At 43.4% G+C, this 19,945-nt stretch overlaps 1 protein-coding gene across 6 annotated transcripts in view; it reads right to left on the bottom strand.

The window, feature by feature from the left end:
- DCLK1 (doublecortin like kinase 1) overlaps positions 1 to 19,945 on the bottom strand; it is a 307,761-nt gene that overhangs the window by 127,866 nt on the left and 159,950 nt on the right. The window contains exon 1 of one of the 6 annotated variants that reach the window (XM_083169788.1): positions 922 to 1,131. The exons of the other annotated variants lie outside the window; for them this stretch is intronic. Coding sequence (XP_083025914.1) covers positions 922 to 940 — 19 coding nt within the window. The 5' untranslated portion in view covers positions 941 to 1,131. Of the gene's footprint in view, positions 1 to 921; positions 1,132 to 19,945 lie in introns of those variants that run through there. 6 annotated transcript variants of the gene reach the window in all.

Raw genomic sequence — 19,945 nt, 5'->3', positions numbered from 1 at the left:
GATATAAGCAATTTTAAAAGATTCCTGGTGCCATTTTTGCAATCTCTCCATATCCATATATGGAACTAGACACGCCCTTTGGGAGGAGCATGACACGCCCCCTCAATGAGGCACTTTGCAAAATTCTATTACCAATTATAATCTCCCTGAAACTAGTTTTCAAAAGTAGGCAAGTATGACATTGTGTAGACCAGCGATTCTAAAAATGTGGGTGCTGACCCCAAAGTGGGTCCCGACTTTCTCTGCATGGGGTCACGACTCCATGTTGCTGACCATCAGGCTGATGACTTTTCAAATCTCAGTCAGTAATTCAAGGAGTCTGAAAAATCTGTTGAATTGTCTGTTAGTTTAGACTGCCCAATGCTGCCATGCACCTGCTGTGATGTGATGACCTTCTGCAGTATGAATTCATTTATTCATTCATATTCATTAACTGAATGCAAGTCATTCCTCCCTAGTATTTGTCTTGCTTTGAGCTGTTGTGCAGCAAAGAAAATTTCAAACTTAAAAATGTCCTAATATTCTGCAGACATATTGCAGACAGCCATAATCATTTACCTGACTCAACTCATTAACCAGTGATTAGCTCATCATAACCTGTTCCATAGACAATTATAATGTGATTAATTACACTTTGCTACACACTGACTCCTGTAGTACAATTGTTCAGTGCTGGAGACTGCAACCCAACAAAGAACTGAATACATTCTGGAAATAATAATCATTTTCTAAATAATAATAATAATAATAATACAAATAATAATAAGAAGAAGTAGATGATGGAGAAGAATTATTATTATTATTATATACTTTTGCAATCTGTTCAAGATGGAATGCATTCTAAAGAAAAAAACACAGCAATTCTGAATGAAATAAACTTATCCCAGATGTAATTTGCAGAAAATAAGCCACGGATCTTACCTTCTATAAACTCTAACATTGGTAAGGCGTCTGTGATCAGACAAGCAGAGTAGGCAGGTATTGTAAAAAAATGGAATAACTTCAAAAAACAAAGATAAAAGGAGAAGAAAGGGCTGCTTGTTACTGACGCTGTAGCACAGTGGAAGAGAGGCAGTGTGAGGGGATTATGCTGCCCATACAGCCAGCTGAGTGAGATACAGGATTCACAAGCAGATGCTTTTAATGCGTAAGCCTGACGTCTTCCAAAGGAGCAGTGGGAGGTGCAGGTGCTTAGTTAGGGCTACATCAGAGGTGTCAGTTAAGCACAAGGCTGCTGCTATTGGAATGACCCCCCTTCCCCACACACACATACACACTCATTCTCTCTGTTCATATGAAATCCCCAAAGCCTCAGTAATGTAATAACTGTATTGTGAATCATGTGTCTCTTCAGGGAGGGCAAATATCAACTGACTCATTGAAATTGAAAGGACAACAATTCCTAAAAACCATCAATGACTACCAAAACACCAATAAAGGCAATGCTTAAGCAACTCTCTACGGGCTCCGGGCTGCAGTCACAAAACAGTTGTTTGTCAGTTGTTTGTCTTCAGTGAACAAAAACAAAAACACAGCAGTCTATATATCTTTCTATCTATAAACTATATAATATGACTTCTACACATAGTTACCTCCCCTCCTGCATTCTGCAGGAGACTCCCTGAAATAGAAGCAATCTCCCTCTCTCCCTCATTAGTCTAGCAATCTCCCTCTTTTCACCAAGCCCACATTACACTGTTACATTTTTGGGAAAAAGGAACGAGCGATAGATACAGTTACATTGAATCATCAGCGCCATTTCCCAGCACATTACCAAGTATAGTATCTCTTACTAACTGCTTTGGGGCTCATTTAAATTTGGATATAAGTCATTTTACCAGATTCCTCTCAGATGTAGCAGTACACACCCACGCTTCTAGGTGCCACGTTCCCAATCTCTTTTCACAATCTCTCCATATATGGAACTAGACACACCCTTTGGGAGGAGCATGACACGCCCCTTCAATGGGGCACTGTGCAAAATTCTACTGCCAACTATAATCTCCCTGAAACTAGTTTTCAAAGTAGGCAAGTATACTTCTAGAGCCACAGATGCACAAACACCTACTGGATGTTACAGAAGTACAGCTATACTTTCTTCTAAGCTTGTTGATTTACATGTGTAGTTGTCCGGCCAGGGTCTCTAGGGCTCTTTGTCTCGGGGAGAGAGAGAGGTGTTTCGAATGGAGGACGGACAAATAGGTGTAAACGAATACTTTCTTTATTTCTCACAGGGGAAACAGGCCTTTAAATGCGAATACACATGGAATACTGGTGGCAACTTACTCCATTACAGTGATATCTCTCAACTCTTCTTAGATAAGCATTTCTGAATTAAACCACAATAAGTAGAACGTTCGGCTACAACTTTTTACAAGGGTCCGATAAATTGTGGCGGTGCTACTCGAGCCCGGCTCCAACCCTTTAGAGAGTGATTAACAAGAAAACACTACGGATGTCATAGCACAGCCACCAAGTTCGTGAACCCGGACATAGACTAATGTTAACTCATCAAATCTACCATGGGTAAACAATCAATCGCTCTACGCTAGTGCCACATACAGTACACACTTAAATATTTAGACTAAACAAAATTTTATATGAATATGTTGATGGCTACCGGCAACCCTTGGACATAAACCAACTCTAAACATATAATCACCCCTTAATGTCCTGAACCCACGGACCCTGTGGCCCAACCTGTGCATAGGGTTTAGAAGGGGTGAATTTGGGTGGTGTCCCACACGAAACCTGACCTAGGGTGCTAGCCAGCGTGGGGCGAGTTCCTGAGAGGACTGAAGCTTACTACCCCAAGTGGGACCCTGTTCATAGGAGGCGGGGCAAAGGGGTCTCAAATAAATACTGTTCTGGGTCTCCTCGGGGACCTATAACGTGAAGTCTCTGAAAGATGGAACTAAACAGGAACGTTCTCCAGGGACTTACTGTCCAGATGGTGCTCCTGACTATGGCCACCAGATGGCGCTGTGGGGTTATATATGGATAAAATGTTCACTGTAGTAGTAGTAGTTTCTTTATTTATAAGGCGCCACAAAGTGTCTGCAGCGCCGTACATAGCAAACAGAAAACAAATTAGAAGGTAACGTACAGGGTGTGTTGATAATATACAGTATAAATAGGGTATAGCTGGTAGAACTAAAATCAGCATCAGTTCTGAAGTTGGTGTCGAAATTGTCGAAGGAGACTTAAGAGGAAGTAGAGGAAGGGAAGAACAGGGCAGGAGCGCTGGTGAGGTAAAGAGGTATGGTGAGTAAGTGAGGAAGGAGGACCCTACTCATAAGAGTTAATAGACTAAAAGGTGGTGGGTGGACAAACGAAAAACAATAGGATGGGCTTTTCAACATGTGGACATTTTGTGACAATGGCCCTTATTCAGATCTGATCGCAGTACAAATTTGTTCTCAAAATGGGCAAAACCATGTGCACTGCAGGTGGGGCAGATGTAACATGTATAGAGAGTTAGATTGTGTGAGTTATCTTGTTTCTTTGCAGGTTAAATACGGGATGCATTATTTTTACACTGCAATTTAGATTTCAGTTTCAACACACTCCACCCAATTTTAACTCTCTCTATACATGTTACATCTGCCCCACCTGCAGTGCACATGGTTTTGCCCATTTTGAGAACAAATTTGTACTGCGATCAGATCTGAATAAGGGCCATTGTCACAAAATGTCCACATGTTGAAAAGCCGATATTTTTTTTGTTTCTATGTCGAATAACTGGGCATAACTCTATGCCCACTCGGTTCATTCAGTAAAAATAAATCGGTTTCAAAGAAAAAAACATGAAACACTCATGTCGGCATTTCGACATGCCCACATTTTGAATCAAGGCATTTTGACTTTGTTGTGATTTTTTCTATGTCGGCATAATGAAGGTCAGCATTTTGAACGTGTCAGTATTTTGAATGTTGGTAAATTGACACCTCCTTGATAGATATACATAACTGAAGAATGCATTTATCAAACAGCTATTGTGGATAATGAGTAACTGCGGTAAGGCTTCTGTAAGTGGCATACCTAAGTCTGTGCTGAGCAGAAAGGTCAGCTTATGCAGCACACATTAATATCCTGACCGGAAGAGCAAAATGTCAGGCAATATGAATTGTGTGTCAACAGAAACGGAGGCTACAAACAGATTGATTGTCTGAAAACTCCATTTTAAAGAGACTGCATAGAATGTTTATAATTCAAATTTATTTCTATTACGTTTTTCCAGAGATATTGGACCTTATTGTGGTTGACCACCAAACGCTACTCGCATGGCCGTATGCCCCCCCTCACACGCTGCCCCCCTCGCACGCTGAGTTTCCCAGCACGCATGCGAATGGATGTTTTGGACTTGGTGGGACTGCTCTGCTATTACTGGTGCCTGTCCTTGTGTTTCTCTCCTATATCCCTATAGATTGTAAGCTTGCAGCAGGGCCCTCCGACCTCTATGTCTGTCTGTTGTTACCCAGTTTGTTTTATCTCTGTCTACTATTGTAAAGCGCAACGGAATCTGCTGCGCTATATAAGAAACTGTAAATAAATAAATAAGGGAGCAAACTTGGCTGAAACCCCTGATACAGAATACAGAGATTCGAACATTCAATAAATTGCATTGTGTATGCCCTACTTGCTCTCCCAGAAGTACTCACCAAGATTCAGGAGCCTCCCGGAGCAACAAATTTGTAAATGTAAATAATATCAGATTGGTTACTACGGGTTACACCACGTTCTTTGTGTACTGCAGCTTTAATAAATGTGCCTCTGAGACTGCCTGCCAATGGACTGCTCTTTTAGGCATGGATGCTCAGCCGCTCACATGCAGAGCCGCCAGTTTAGATACTGAGCTGTATCCTTATATCCCCGATAAAACTTTCCCGATGTTTTACCAATGATTTTTATCGGACTATCCAATTTTGATCACCTAATAAAAATCATGACATCTCCCGAAAACAAGTTCAGTGAAGCCTGTGTGTTTTCGGCTGTCACAGCCATGGGCACTGACAGATCGGCCGGGCCCCAATAAAATGAAACGGAGTGGCCCCTGGGAGGGAATGTGCTCTATGGAAGTGGCCACTGGTGAGGGTGGTGTGATCGCACACCAAGAACAGAGAGGCTGCAGAGGCAGCCTGTCCACTCGCTCCCCCTGCCTGTCTCTCTGCAATGGGGGAGGGGTAGCGGACCCCAGGCCCCTCCACCCAGGAGGAATTTACCCACTCGCCCCCCTCTTGGCGCCACTGGCCACAGACCCGTTTTTGCTAGAAATGTGTCTGCTTTTGGAGATTTTGTAATATCATTAGATAGTCCCTGGCAAGCCTAGTACCCAAATTTGATGTCAGCAAATTTCTCCCGACTTGTGTGTGTGTGTGTGTGTGTGTCAGGAGAAAATTAGACAAGCTGTAATATGTGATTGCCCAATTTCTATAGGGAAAACTGTTAGTAAATTTTAAGGATATTGGGTATTTAAAGATTAGTCTTAGTACACTGGGGCACACTATACAGTGGAGTGGCTGGAGAAATGAAGTAGCACGGAAATGGTGTAAGGGTGGCTGCAGTTCATTGGAGATACACTGAGAATGTAATACTTACATTAGGGACTTTAGACTACATTAGGGACTTAAGACTACATTAGGGACTAATAAGCTGCATTCTGCTGAAGTTGTTAAAGGACCTTATCAAACAAATACAGTCACTCTTGACCAGAGTTATACCGCTTTCATACTGCCTAAACGTTTTAAAAAACGGTATTTTGAAACGGTATTTGAAATGGGTCTGAGCCTTCACATTCTATTAGATTACTGTTTTAAATACCGTTTAAATACCATTCACATCAGTCAACCCGTTTAATCCCCTGAACACATTTCAAGGCAGAATGCAGGGGACAGCCTATCACAGGTCTGTAATCTGTTGATTTGACTAAATACCGTTTCAGAGCCATTCTCACTGCATAAAAAACGGCTCTGAAACGTGTAGGACTCTGCTTTTTAAACGTTTTGAAATACCGGTTATCTTTAAACGGTAAATGAACTCTGGCACTTTCCCACTGCAGCCTTAAACGTTTTAAAATGTAAAAAAACGGCAATATACCATTGAACAAGTGCGGTGTGAAAGAGCATAAATTCCGGTTGAGCTACTACTACAACAATAGGAAATAATAGCGTAAAGTGCACCCATACTGTAACAAAAAATTTTTTTTTATATAAAACTTTATTGTTCGACAAACATTACAGCAAACTAGTGTACTCTCAACAAATCACTCAATAATCCCCAGTGTATAATAGTGGGGCTGTTTTCTGTATAGACTTATTGTAACTACAGAAAATAGAATACCAGCGCCCGAAAACTGTGCTTGATTGTACTGCCTGCCAAGTACCGTTGTGCTATGTGTAATAAACAGATGATGTGACATTTAACAAATTCGCACTTCATTGAGGCAATCGATGGTAATAGTTCTCAGTATCACGTCAGCTGAATGTCTTATCTGTTATACTGTATGAGTAATATCGTTAGCCTTGAACGGTACATTTATTTCACGGCTAGAAGTCTGTCTTCAATGTCTACAGATAAGTTCTCTGGCTCTGCGCTGACTAGATTTCCTTATAGGTCTCACATAGACATTAAAGAATCAAATTGTGTTTTAGTCAAATCGTCAACCAGGCCTAATAGACCTTTCTGCTAATGTTAGCAAGTGAAGCTGTTCCCAGGAATCAACAGAGACATCCATTGGAGCTATCGCAACTCATTCACAATTGCGTACACATTCACAGCCTATTTGGAACAACTGGGATCATCAACTGCTTGAGTCGGTCTATGGCTACGCTGAGTGGATGCAGCAGAAGCAATGCAGACACCATGTTTTTTTGCATACATGTTCACAGCTGATGGATACACGCCCCGCAAATTTCCATGTCTGCGTTTTTGCCGCCACTCCCTATTACCTCCCACAGATCTCATTGTATACATGTGTACACAGATTAGGATGACAATCTTAAAGTGCAGACCGATGATGGGGAAAATTGCCAGGTTTAAAATCGCTCAGGGCATACACACTGAGCGATGTTCGCCTGTCTAAGCCTTTTCCCCCAGGGGTGAACGGCTTTCCATAGCAGGATGCAATGAAAAGCGTCCACCCCATTGCTCATTTGCTGGTAATACCAGCAGATGAGCGGCATCGGCTGGCGATGATGTTGGCATCAGTGTTCACCGCTCATCGCCAGGCCGTACACACTGGATGGTTTTTGAGGTGAAAGCAGCTCAGATGGCAAAACTGTTCAAAATCTCCCAGTGTATATGGTCCTTTATGTACTTGTTTAGTTTCATGGCGGCCGATATATTGGCCGATCCGATGCGATTTTTTACCTGTTCATATCCCCCCTATCCACTACGCATGGAGTTGATTTTATGGTACTTGTTTAGTTTCACGGCGGCCGATATATCAGATGTGATATCGGCCGATATATCAGCTGATCCAATGCAATTTTTTAACCGTTCATACCCCCACTATCCAGTACGCATGGAGTTGATTTTATATAGTGTGGCGAGCGCAGCGATCCACCAAGCCCAAAGCGTGGCGAGCCCCGTGAGGGGACACAGATTACTGCGCTCGCCACACTATATAAAATCAACTCCATGCGTAGTGGATAGTGGGGTTATGAACAGGTGAAAAATCGCATCGGATCACATCGGCCGATATATTGGCCGATATCGCATCCGATTTATCGCCCACCGTGAAACTAAACAAGTACTGATATATATTTATATAGTGTGGCGAGCGCAGTAATCCGCGCAGTAATCCGCGTCCGCTCGCCACACTGTATAAAATCAACTTCATGTGTAGTGGATAGTGGGGTTATGAACAGATAAAAAATCGATATATCGGCCGATATCGCATCCAATATATCGGCCGCCGTGAAACTAAACAAGTACCGTCCTTTATAATACAAAACGGAACATTTCAGGAAGAGATGAAAATCACAGAAACAATGACACCCCCTTCACACTAGCATACCAGTAGGTAGGGATGTAGTTAGATGCCCAGTTGACTCCATTGCTCTGAATTAATGACAGTGACATGTAGGTCACAATCGTTTTCCTATTGGAAGGAACTTTTTGGTAAAGCACACAATTTATTTTGTTCAGAGAAGATGATCTAAGCATACACATTTGCCCCAAGAAATAATGAGAGCCATGTGTTCTCTGTACAAAATTTGCACCCACTCTGTAGAATGCCCTCCCATGCTCAGAGGCAGAGGGTGAAAGGAAGAGGCAGGGGGAGGCAGAGTGTGACAGAAAAAAGTAGCGGGTGAAAGGGGCAGCAGTAGGGCTTCAGTGACCCCGGTGCACTGAACGTGCTGCACCAATGGTAGTTCCACCTCTGTGATGGAGCAAATGAAATGTTGCTCTGCTTGGGCGTGTACAGACTCCTGCGCTGACATTACTGTCATGTTCCGTGATTTTGATGAGCTGGTAACTAGTAATAAATACAGATAAGGATGTTTCTTTAACCCTATGGGCCATATTCAATGAAAACTAGCGACCCTCGCCACTTAACCCCTGCGTCGTTTGCTCACCCTACTCAATGTTCCAGTCACTGCAAAAAACAGCAACATGGAAATGGCGTGTACAGGGGGTCAGTTGAATACTGACCCTGCGAGTTGTGACAGCGAGCAGTCAGCACTGCTTGCTGTCACAGCTTGCGAAAGTCATCTACCACTTTGAGCGCCAACATCTGCTAAAGATGCCAGCGTCGCTCACATTTGTTATATAAATTCAAATAAAAAATGTTGTGTAAAAAAAAAAAAGATTAGATTTCCTATTTAAGGTAAACATTACAGGTCATTATGATGGAGAAAAATGTTGGCTTGGCAATAGTTACACCATTTAAAAAAAAATTCACTTGACACTCAAAGGGTTAAAGCGTAAAGTCTGTTTGAATGATTATTTTCATGTATTAGAGGAATATAGTATTCAGCTGAAATGCAATCTCTCATTTAGCACACCACTGGTGTACAGCAAAGCAGTAAAACACATTTCTCAGTTTAACTCTCTTCAATTTATTCTTATTTTAAATCCTTGGGGCAAGCTCAGGTTCCGGAATGTTCAGATGACAAATGAGTTTCTACAAGACATGGCCTGTATTATTGACAGCAAAGTTTCTACTAAACAATGTGTTCATAAAATGGCCAAACTGATTTCCATGACACATTTCAGAGACATGAATATTTGTAGATTACAGGAATTTAAATCAGCAGTGCTATTTTTCTGCAGGAACTAGCAGGAACTCAGTTCCCGAACCTCTTATTAATTATGACATCATCAGGAACTGAGTTCCTGGACCTGTTCTGGCCCAGAAAGTACTTTCCATAACAGAAGTTTTATTTTAAAGTCCCCTGTGAATGCCTTTGTTTCTAAATACAATATATACATCTCTCTCTCTCTCTATTTTTATTTCATCGACCCACCCCCAGACCCGGAGTTCATGAACCTATTTTTCTAGAAAAATAGTACTGGCTACAAGGAATACATTTATACACGCCTGTGTACTGACAAACTGTATTGAAAGCCATTGACAGCCAATATAAAGGACATATGTTGTTGTTTTTTTTTGTTTTTAGGTAACAACTTGTAACCTTCTGGGATCCAATTTACTGTATGATTCTCCCTCTCTCAGGGGTGAATGTATGAAGCTTGGAGAAGTGTTATCTATCCCCATAAAGAACGTTATGAGCAAGGTGATAATGGTTCAGCCAATTAGCTCTTACCTGTCAATTTATATATTGTAGCTTTATTGGCTGAACCATTATCACCTTGCTCATAACGTTCTTTATGGGGATAGATAACACTTCTCCAAGCTTCATAAATTCACCCCTTAAGCACCTAGGGGTTTATTTACTAAGATCGGAGTTCTATTGAGTATGAGATATTGCTATGGGCAACCAATCAGATTCTATTTATTATCTTCTAGAAGGTGCTAAATAAATGAGAAGTAGATTCTGGTTGGTTGCCCATAGCAACATTCCATCTTAGTAAATAACCCCATAGAATGACTCTATATACTTTCCAGAGGTCTGTCTATAAAGGAGGATGGGATGGATAATGGGAGAAGAGAGCAGGAAATAACCCAGGGGACCATTCATGGTCTGATTATGGCAAAGTATATACAAAATAACTGCCTCCATCAAAAAGTTCTACATCCAAAAATGAAGCACCAAAAAAAGTGAATCTATCTGAAAAAGTACACCCATATTCTTATTTTGACATATCTTTACAAAATGTACAATGATCTGGTTCCCACCAATGCCTATGAATGTCCATTTTATGGTCCAATTGCCAAATTGCACAGATCTTGTGTGGCTTCCTCAACCTACACAATCAAAACTGTATCTGACAGGACAGGACATTTCCCAAGCCAACGATTGCACTAACATGACCCAATTATTAGCTGCCCTTTAATATCCCCATTTGTCTAGGATCTGATTGTTCATCTGAATAACTAAATTGGAGTAATATATATGATGCCCCATATGGAGCAAAGCTAGTCACAACCTGGTGAAACCACCATGATTTCCTATAACTCTATTGACCAGTATTTTAAATAAAAATAATTCTATAAATATAAATTTTACAGTGTTAGGATGTTGGAACGATTGGCTGTATCGGAACAACAATTTGTCTACGTTGAGCACTGTGTAGGCGGGACTGAGCACTCCCGGTTGTATGCAACTTCTTTGGGTTGGCTGTCCTGCATGGTCAGCTGGAAGATACTGCATGTGACCCTATGCAGTGTAATGAGGACTGATTGGGAGACTGTTCCATCATTCATTAATACCCCATTCACACCAGCCTAAATTCCCGGGTTGAGTCCGGGAACAACCCGGTACTAGCGCTGGTGTGAAAGGTTCCCTGGACAAAATCCCGGGCTAATTTCAACCCGGCTAGGTACCAGGGTTGTTCCCGGGTTCAACCCGGGGACCTGGCTGGTGTGAAAGGTACAGGGTATACTTACCCGGGTTGCCAGGTCCTCCGTGTCCTGTCCGACGGGAATTAATGCAGGCGGCGGTCGCTATGACGGGACAGCCGGTGGGTGATGATGACGCAGCTCTCCGGCGGCAGTGAGGGCGCCGGAGAGCTGCGTCATCTTCATCCGCCGCCTGTCCGGTCATTTGCGCCACCGCCTGTGTGGATCCCTGGCCTGTGCGGAGGACCAGCAACCGGGGTGAGTATTCTGCCCACCGACTGCCCGACGCCATCCCGACGACTGCCCGCCTCCTCCCCACCTCCTACCGGCCTCCTTCCCGCCCCCTTCTCACACCAGAAAATGCAGGGACATTTCTGGTGTGAATGGGTCCAAACCCGGGAATGTCCCTAGACATATCTATGAATTTATTTTATTTATTAACAGTTTGTTATATAGCGCAGCATATTCCGTTGCGCTTTACAATAGGAAATAGTAATACAAAAAACTGTATTTACAGACAGTCAAAGGTATGAGGGCCCTGCCCGCAAGCTTACAATCTATAGGGAAATAGGCATTGATACACAAGGATATATAGATGGAGCACGAAACTATCGCTAGTCCCCGCCAGCTCCCGCCAGGGGGCGTGAGCGTGCCGTGGCAACGGAGCTCCCCCTGGGTACCCGCTGCCTCCCCTCCACCCCCGCTGATCCCCCTCACCGCCCCAACCCCCCCCCCACCTAACCTCTGCTGCAGGGAGATGGGCAGGATGCCACTGCCCTGCCGCCGAAGGCTTGGGACCCCCCGTGCGTGTGAGATGCACGCATGTCCCAGTTAAGTGTAGTCCCTCTCCGCCGACGCTCACCAGAGGGGAGGCTCTGGTGGGCGTTGAGCAAAGATGACAGGGGCTATTCTTTATTGCATTACTTCCACCAGCATGCAAAGGTTCCTGGTGTGCTGTATGATACGGTGACCCATCAGTTTGTCCAGAAGTCAGGAGGAAGGAAAATGTGAAAATAAAAGAGTGGATATGTGTGGACTGTAAAGTGGGGATGTGATTAGATAGGAACGGTATATGAAGGTTAAGTGGCTGGTTCTGGAATATGATAAGCTTGCCAGAAGAGGTGAGTTTTCAGGGAACACTTGTAGGTTTAGAGACTGGAGGAGAGTCTTATTGTGCTTGGGAGGGCATTCCACAGAGTGGGTGCAGCGCAAAGAAAGTCCTGCAATCGGGAATGGGAGCGACTAATGAGTTTGGATGAGAGACGCAGATCTTGTGAGGAGCATAGAGGTCTGGTTGGAAGATACTTTGAGATAAGAGAAGAGATGTATATTGGCAGAGTTTGGTTTATGGCTTTGTGTGTAAGAAAAAGGATTTTGTATTGAACACGGTAGAATACAGATAACCAATGAAGTGACTGACAGAGTAGCTTTGCAGATGATGAACGTCTGACTAGGAAGATTAGCCTCGCAGCTGCATTCATGATGGACTGTAGTGGTGAGAGTCTGTATTGGGCAAGGCCAATAAGGAGACTATTGCAATAATCAATGTGAGAGATGATGAGAGCATGGATTAGAGTTTTTGCAGTGTCTTGTGTAAGGTAAAGGCGGATTTTGAATATGTTTGTTAGGTGCATGTGGCATGATTTCGAGACAATTGAATGTGGGGTACAAAGGAAAGTTCAGAGTCAAGGATGACACCTAAGCAGCAAGCTTGAGAGGTAGGAGTGATTGTCATATTCTCAACTGCCATAGAGTATGAATGCATATTTTAGTGTCCTACTACGGCCCATTGCTTTGTCTTACTATGTTTATGAGTAATGATTCATGATCATTTTTATGTTGTTGTTTGTATGTTCATAACAGCACAGAACCTGACGTTCAGAAGCCTTGAATAAACAAAATCTGGGACATATGTACATTCTAGTGCTTACTGTATAATAGCACTGTAGGAGTATTAATGCTTTAATAAGACACTCATGCTACTGGAATTACCGGAGCTGATGTCAGCTGTGTAGGCAATACATTGTACTGTAGTAGCTAACATTGACCTGACTTCAGAATGTTTGTTGTAGACATATAGAAGCACATTAACAATCTTCATTATAGTTTTCCAGTTTAAAATTGTTAATAAAAAGTGTTGGTTTTTTTTTTTTAACAAAGGGCATATTGAGAGTTCCATGACTCAGTTGGTGAATTACCAGTAAAGACTGTGGGGGAACACTGGACTGCAGTTGTTTCCAGTACTCTTCCATTACTGCACAGTATTCACATACAGTATGTGATAATGTTCCACATTTGATACTTTATTCATGCTCTGCAAATAATGGAGTGTTAAACAAAGTCAGGAGCTCTGCATCAGAAAGTACATGTGGGTGTGCTTCCCGCTGAAGGTTATGCAGAGATGATGGTGTTCAGAAATACAGACATTCCTCACTTACGGCCAGATGTATCAAGCTTCAAAAAGTGATAAAACATCTCCACTCCCCTCCTTCCAACCCCTGTCCTCATTTTACCCCACCACTGCTGCTGAAGTCCGCTCTATCCTTCAATCCACTTCTCCCTCCACTTGCCCGCTCGATCCTATCCCCTCCAATATTATCCGTCGTCTCAGTCCGTCAGTCTGCTCTCACCTGGCTCACCTCTTTAATCTTTCCCTATCCTCTGGGATCTTCCCTTCCTCCTTCAAACACGCTCTTGTCTCCCCAATTCTCAAAAAAACAAATCTGGACCCCAACTCTCCATCCAACTACAGGCCCATCTCCCTCCTCCCTTTTGCCTCCAAGCTCCTAGAACGTCTGACCTATAATCGTCTCCTAAGCCACCTTACTGCTAACTCCATTCTAGACCCCCTCCAATCCGGGTTCCGCCCTTTACATTCCACTGAAACTGCCCTGACCAAAGTCACTAACGATCTACTATCGGCTAAATCCAAAGGCTTCTCTATCCTCATCCAGCTTGATCTGTCGGCTGCCTTTGACACTGTTGACCACCCTCTCCTGCTCAACACCCTCCGCTCCTTTGGCATCACTGGCACGGTCTACTCCTGGTTCACCTCATACCTCTCCGATCGCTCCTTCTCCGTCTCCACTCCGAGTTCCTCCTCTCCTACTACCCCGCAGCCAGTCGGTGTTCCCCAAGGGTCAGTCATTGGCCCTCTCCTCTTCTCCCTCTACACCACCTCTCTGGGCACCCTCATCAGCTCCTATGGTTTTCATTACCACCTTTATGCTGATGATACCCCAATCTATCTCTCCTCCCCCGACCTATCCCTATCACTCCTGTCCAAGGTCTCCGAATGCCTCACGGCCATCTCAGCCTGGATGACCCAACGCTTCCTGAAACTAAACATGGCTAAAACTGAACTTCTAATCTTCCATCCCCCGAACATCCCCTCTTCTCCCACTATCTCCATCAGCATTGGTGAAACCGAGATCACCTCCACCGACCAAATGCGCTGCCTCGGTGTCATCATTGACTTTTCCCCAACTCTTTCACCCCCCACATTCGTGCTCTCTCACAGTCTTGCCGCTTTCACCTACGCAACATCTCACGCATCAGACCATTCCTCTCCACTGACGCGACCAAAATTCTCATTCATTCTCTTGTCATCTCCCGCCTTGACTACTGCAACATCCTTCTCTCTGGGCTACCTCTCACCCGCCTCGCACCTCTCCAATCCATTCTTAACGCTGCTGCTAGGCTCATCTTCCTCTCCCGCCGCTCTACCTCTGCCTCCCCCCTCTGTCTATCTCTTCACTGGCTCCCCATTCCTTTCCGAGTTCTCTTTAAACTCCTCACCACCACCTCCAAGGCTCTCTCCTCCTCCACCGCTCCTTACCTCTCTTCACTGATCTCTATCCACACTCCCTCCCATCCTCTTCGCTCCATTGCTGACCGCCGACTGACCTCTCACCTAATCAACTCCTCCCACTCCCGTGTCCAAGACTTCTCTCGCGCTGCCCCCCTGCACTGGAACAACCTCCCGCCACCCATCAGGCTTTCTAATTCCCTTACCTCCTTCAAGCGCTCCCTCAAAACCCACTTTTTTCGACTAGCCTATCCCTCCTCCTAACCTCTTTTGATCCTCCTATCCTGCCTCCATTCTCCTCCGTTCCTACTTATCCTATTGTTTTTCGTTCGTCCACCCACCTATTTTTAGTATGTTAACTCTTATGAGTAGGGTCCTCCTTCCTCACGTACTCACCCTACCTCTTTACCTCACCTGTGCTCCTGTCCTGTTCTTCCCTTCCTCTACTTCATCTTCAGTCTCCTCGACAATTTTGACACCTACTTCTGAACTGATGCTAATTTTAGTTCTACCAGCTATACCCCTATTCATACTGTATTTTTCAACACACCCTGTACGTTGCCTTGTAATTTGTTTTTTGTTTGCTATGTACGGCGCTGCGGACACTTTGCGACGCCTTATAAATAAACGTACTACTACTACTACTAGAGTGATAACCAGCCAGCCAATCAGCTCCTACCTTCTATGTCACAGACTGGGTTTGAAAAATGACAGATAGAAGCTGATTGGCTGCTTGTTTCTCACTCTCCACATTATCACTTTCTAAAGCTTGATACATCTGGCCCTTAATGACCTACCTGTTTATCGACCACCCGGACTTACAACCCGTTCTTCGTTTAGCGTCCGTGCTGTGTACTGCTCGGACTTACGACCCCGCCTGCTTGGATTTACGACCTGCTCACTTACCCTCTCACAGTTACGACCTGCCCAGACTGTTTAGCGACCTGCGTCTCAGAAGTATTAAGGGGTTTTATATAGGTTCGTGTAACAACCAATTTGCTTAACGACCGGGTCGTAGGAACGGAACCTGGTCGTTAAGTGAGGAATGCCTGTACATGTGTATTATGACCCAGTTACAATCATCACGAGAGCATTCCAATCAGGACGTTATTTTAAGAGAAAGGATAGTGTTTGCCAAAATAAATACTTAAGTACTATTGCAGCACATCTTGGAGGTTCCTTGTTTCCACTCTTTGAGATATTGTCATATTGTGGCCTACACATGGAGCGATTTCAGCCCATTTTCTTAGTGATCTGACTAGAGGCAGTACGGATGATGTAATAGTTGGCATTACTGCCTCACAGCACTGAGGTCATGAGTTCTATTCCTGCCATGGCCCTAACTGTGTGGAGTTTGTATATTCTCCCAGTGCTTGAGTGGGTTTCCTCCAGATTCTCCAGTTTCCTCCCACAATCCAAAAATATACTGGTAGGCTAATTGGCTCCCAAAAAATTAACCCTAGAATGTCTGTGTGTGTATGTGTGTGTGTGCACATGCGGTAGGGAATATAGATTGTAAGCTCCACTGGGGCAGGGACTGATGTGACTGTACATATATTCTCTGTAAAGCGCTGAGGAATATGTGTTCGCTATAAAATTAACTGTTAATAAATAATACTGTACCACTGTGCATAAACCCAAGGCTGCATTGTTGCGCAGTACAGATCACACATTTTTCTACATACAAATTTTATCACTAAACTAACACTTCCCTCCACTGCAGCTAAGCTGGGAGGGTTATGGATCATTGGATAGACCGCAACTAGGTCGACGTGCATGAAGGTCAACAGGGTCATTAGGTCGACATGGGGAGGTTGACAGTCAAAAGGTCAACATGGGGTTTTTAACTTTTTTTTTGTCATGAATGTCGACATGTACATTAAAAAGTGCACTGCTGTGCTTGCCATGCTTTGGGCACTATTTTATTCTCCCACCACGACCTAGTGGATTGTAGGGCATGAAATACCGCCTGTCGGCACCTGTCGGCTCAAAGAAAGAAAAAAAAACTTTTGGCTGCCGACATTACCCATGTTGACCTAATGACCGTGTTGACCTAGCTCCATGTCATCCCTCAGTCATGTCGACCTTCATATAGGGGAAAAAGCTAAGTGTGTCTTTGGCACAATGAGTGCGCAGTTTACCAATAATTGTGTATTAGCAGCCAACAAAAGGGGAGTTTACCAACCTACAGTACAACCAACACCACAAAACTAAACCAAATTTTCTTGGTGGCGTTCAAACACACAATACTCACACTTACAGTATGTGATGTTTCAATTAGTTTTTATATCAAAAAATTAAAAGGTAAATACAAAACATAATTTAAATAAATCAACCTCCCAGGGTAATAAATCAATAGCACAATTAAATGACATAAACACACATAATAAAGTAAATGTTAAAAATCTGTTGTGACCACTCTTCTAATCCTTTTGCCCTTTTAGAGGGAAAGAAGCTGTCGATTTCTCTATTTAGGATAGCAGAAGTTCCATAATTTGAACCATTGATATGTTAATAAAGAAAGGCGGTTGAAAGGCTGCAAAAGCATTGTCCCTTTGGGCTCACACAATGAGGACTAGTGTGAGTCATGCGATAGGCTGCGACTCAGCGCCTCCAGCCACCCGATAGGTGAAGAATAGATGGTTTGATGACTGGAACCTCAGTGATGTACTGCAGGGTTTGCTACAACAATGAAGAAACTGAGTGAAGTACATACTGTACTTTATTACCACCAGAAACACTAATTTCACCCAAGGAGCAGCCAACATCTGCCAGACACAGAATCACCGGGAGCTAACCGAGTATGCGCAAATTTGCTTGTGCACGTGTTCAGTTTGCCAAAACTCACTACATGGTTGGATACTGTCACCTGCATTCATTCTGTCGTGGTGACGCTATCAAGTACGTCACGTAATAATACACAGTTGAGTAACATTCGTAGCTGAAAATGTCTGCCAAAAACTAATGCAGCTATTAAAGTTATTAAACTCATTTATTTCAAATGAACTTCAAAACATTTTGATTACATTATAGAAATTATAACATACCCCACGAATAAATTAGGCTTAATTATCTTTAATTATATAAAAAAAACGGTCATTATCTTCTAATACTTAACAAGGTAAGAGGGAAAATCAGCAGCTGTATTCAGTCCAGATTTCTAAGAGATCAGTCTTCAAATAAATCCTGAAATTACATTTGTGTTCTATAATAAAAATAATAATTTGATAAAAATTGCTCTGCAGCAAACTCCGCCTCATTAGTGGGCGGTGTCGTGCGAGTTTTCTAGACCAGAAGAAAAAAAACAGAGCTGCAATATTCCAATACATCTTTTCAGCTAAAACGCATGAATATTCTCCATAAGATCTAATCAGTTTCTGTTTAGATATCAATCACTTTTGTTACATTACAGGATAGATTGACATAGACTTTTATGGTGAAGCTGTTTGCGGTAGCTGTTTTGCTGTGGACCCTAAATGCAGCAAGCAACTTGATAAGCAGGACATCTGACTTCATCTACCATCATCAACTAGTCATCAACTAGACAAAATCCATTCATTTCAATAGGAACACATCTCTAAATAATCTGCTGGGTTATTTATAGTAACAGCAACCATAAAAGTTTGCGTTCACGTCGCTAGCAAGCGACCACTTTGCTGTTGTACAGCAAAGTGCTTGCATGATAAGGGTAGCCACCTGGCTGCGCAGCCTAGCTGCAAATCCAGCTGCAGGGCCACCATGTTTCAAGATGCAGCAGCTGCGTGTGACGTAACACAGCCTCCACGGCCTGATCCTGAAAATGGTCCAGACATGTCTGCGTTGGCCGCATCGTTCACCGCAACAACATATTGCCACCCCAAAAACACTACATCGTGGCATCCCTGTCGGCCCTTATACTGTGGTTGCATTTTTCCAACCGCAGTTTAAGAGGCATGCGCAAATTGCTGAAAACAGTGTAATATACACAATGTAATAATCTGGTCAATCAGACGATTTTCAGCTACTTAGTCCGATAGTCTCAGAGTGTGTATGCAGCACCCTGGCTGATTCCAAAATAATCAACAACATACAGTATTGTGCAGATTGCAATGTGAACAGACAATTGTGCGTTCTCATAGGCCATCCAGAAGAATTTGTCCTGACTTTTATGCCAATTGGCTGTTGTGTAAGCGTGCCATTGGCTTAAAATGTAATACTTTTTCCCAAAATGTATGTGAAGATTATTATTATTCTCCTTTATTTATATGGTGCCACAAGGGATCTGCAGTGCCCAATTACAGAGTACATTAATGAATAAGCAAAACATTGACTAACAGTTGAATACAGTACAGGACAAGTACAGGGTACCTACACATAGCTGCATCAGTAGAGGACACTGAAATAAGTATCAGTGTGGCAGAAAACTGCAGGATTTGGTGCCGTCAAAGATGGTTTAAGTATGAGAAGGAAAAGCACATTAGGGAAGAGGGCCCTGCTCATGAGAGCTTACAATGTAAATCGGAGGGGCAGACTGATAGTGGTGACACACATGGGGTAGAAATGAGCAATTTACAGTGGATCAGGAAGAGAGTCGGCTGGGCTTGGTGAAGAAATTGGTCCCGAGAGCCTTATGAAGTTTTGTAGAGAGGTGGAGAGTTTGAAGGAGAGAGGTAGAGTTCCAGAGGCAGAGATCAGCACGTGAAAAGTCCTGGAGGTAGGAGTGGGAGGGCGTAATCAGTAGACAGGAGAGGCAGCGTGCAATTGTAGCGCGAAGAGGATGGGCAGGACGTAAAGGGAGATTATGTCAGAGATGTAAATGGGAGAGGAGTGCTTAAGAGCTTTGCAAGTGAGTGGGAGAAGTTTGAATTGGATTCTATAAGGGTAGAGGAGCCAGTGAAGGACTTGTTGAAGAAGGGAGGTGGATGTAGTGTATTTGGTGGTGAAGATGAGCCAGGTTGGAGCATTTGTCAGGGATTCCACATAGGAGATTACAGTAGTCCCGTTTGGAGATAACGGGTGAGTGTCCAAGGGATTTGGTAGAATCCTGGGTGAAAAAGGGTCTGATCCTGGAAATTATTTTGAGATGAAAACGGCAGGTTTGCGAGAGGTGCTGAATATGTGGTTTGAAGGAGAGGGAGGAGTCAAGGATTACGCCAAGACAGAGCACTTGGGGGCTAGAGGAAAGAGTAGTG

The sequence above is a fragment of the Crinia signifera genome, chromosome 2 (genome assembly GCF_055691185.1).
Source record: "Crinia signifera chromosome 2, ASM5569118v1, whole genome shotgun sequence".
Classification (NCBI taxonomy): Eukaryota; Metazoa; Chordata; class Amphibia; order Anura; family Myobatrachidae; genus Crinia; species Crinia signifera.
Note: the sequence above shows the minus strand (reverse complement) of the source record. Positions and strands in the feature narration are given on the sequence as shown.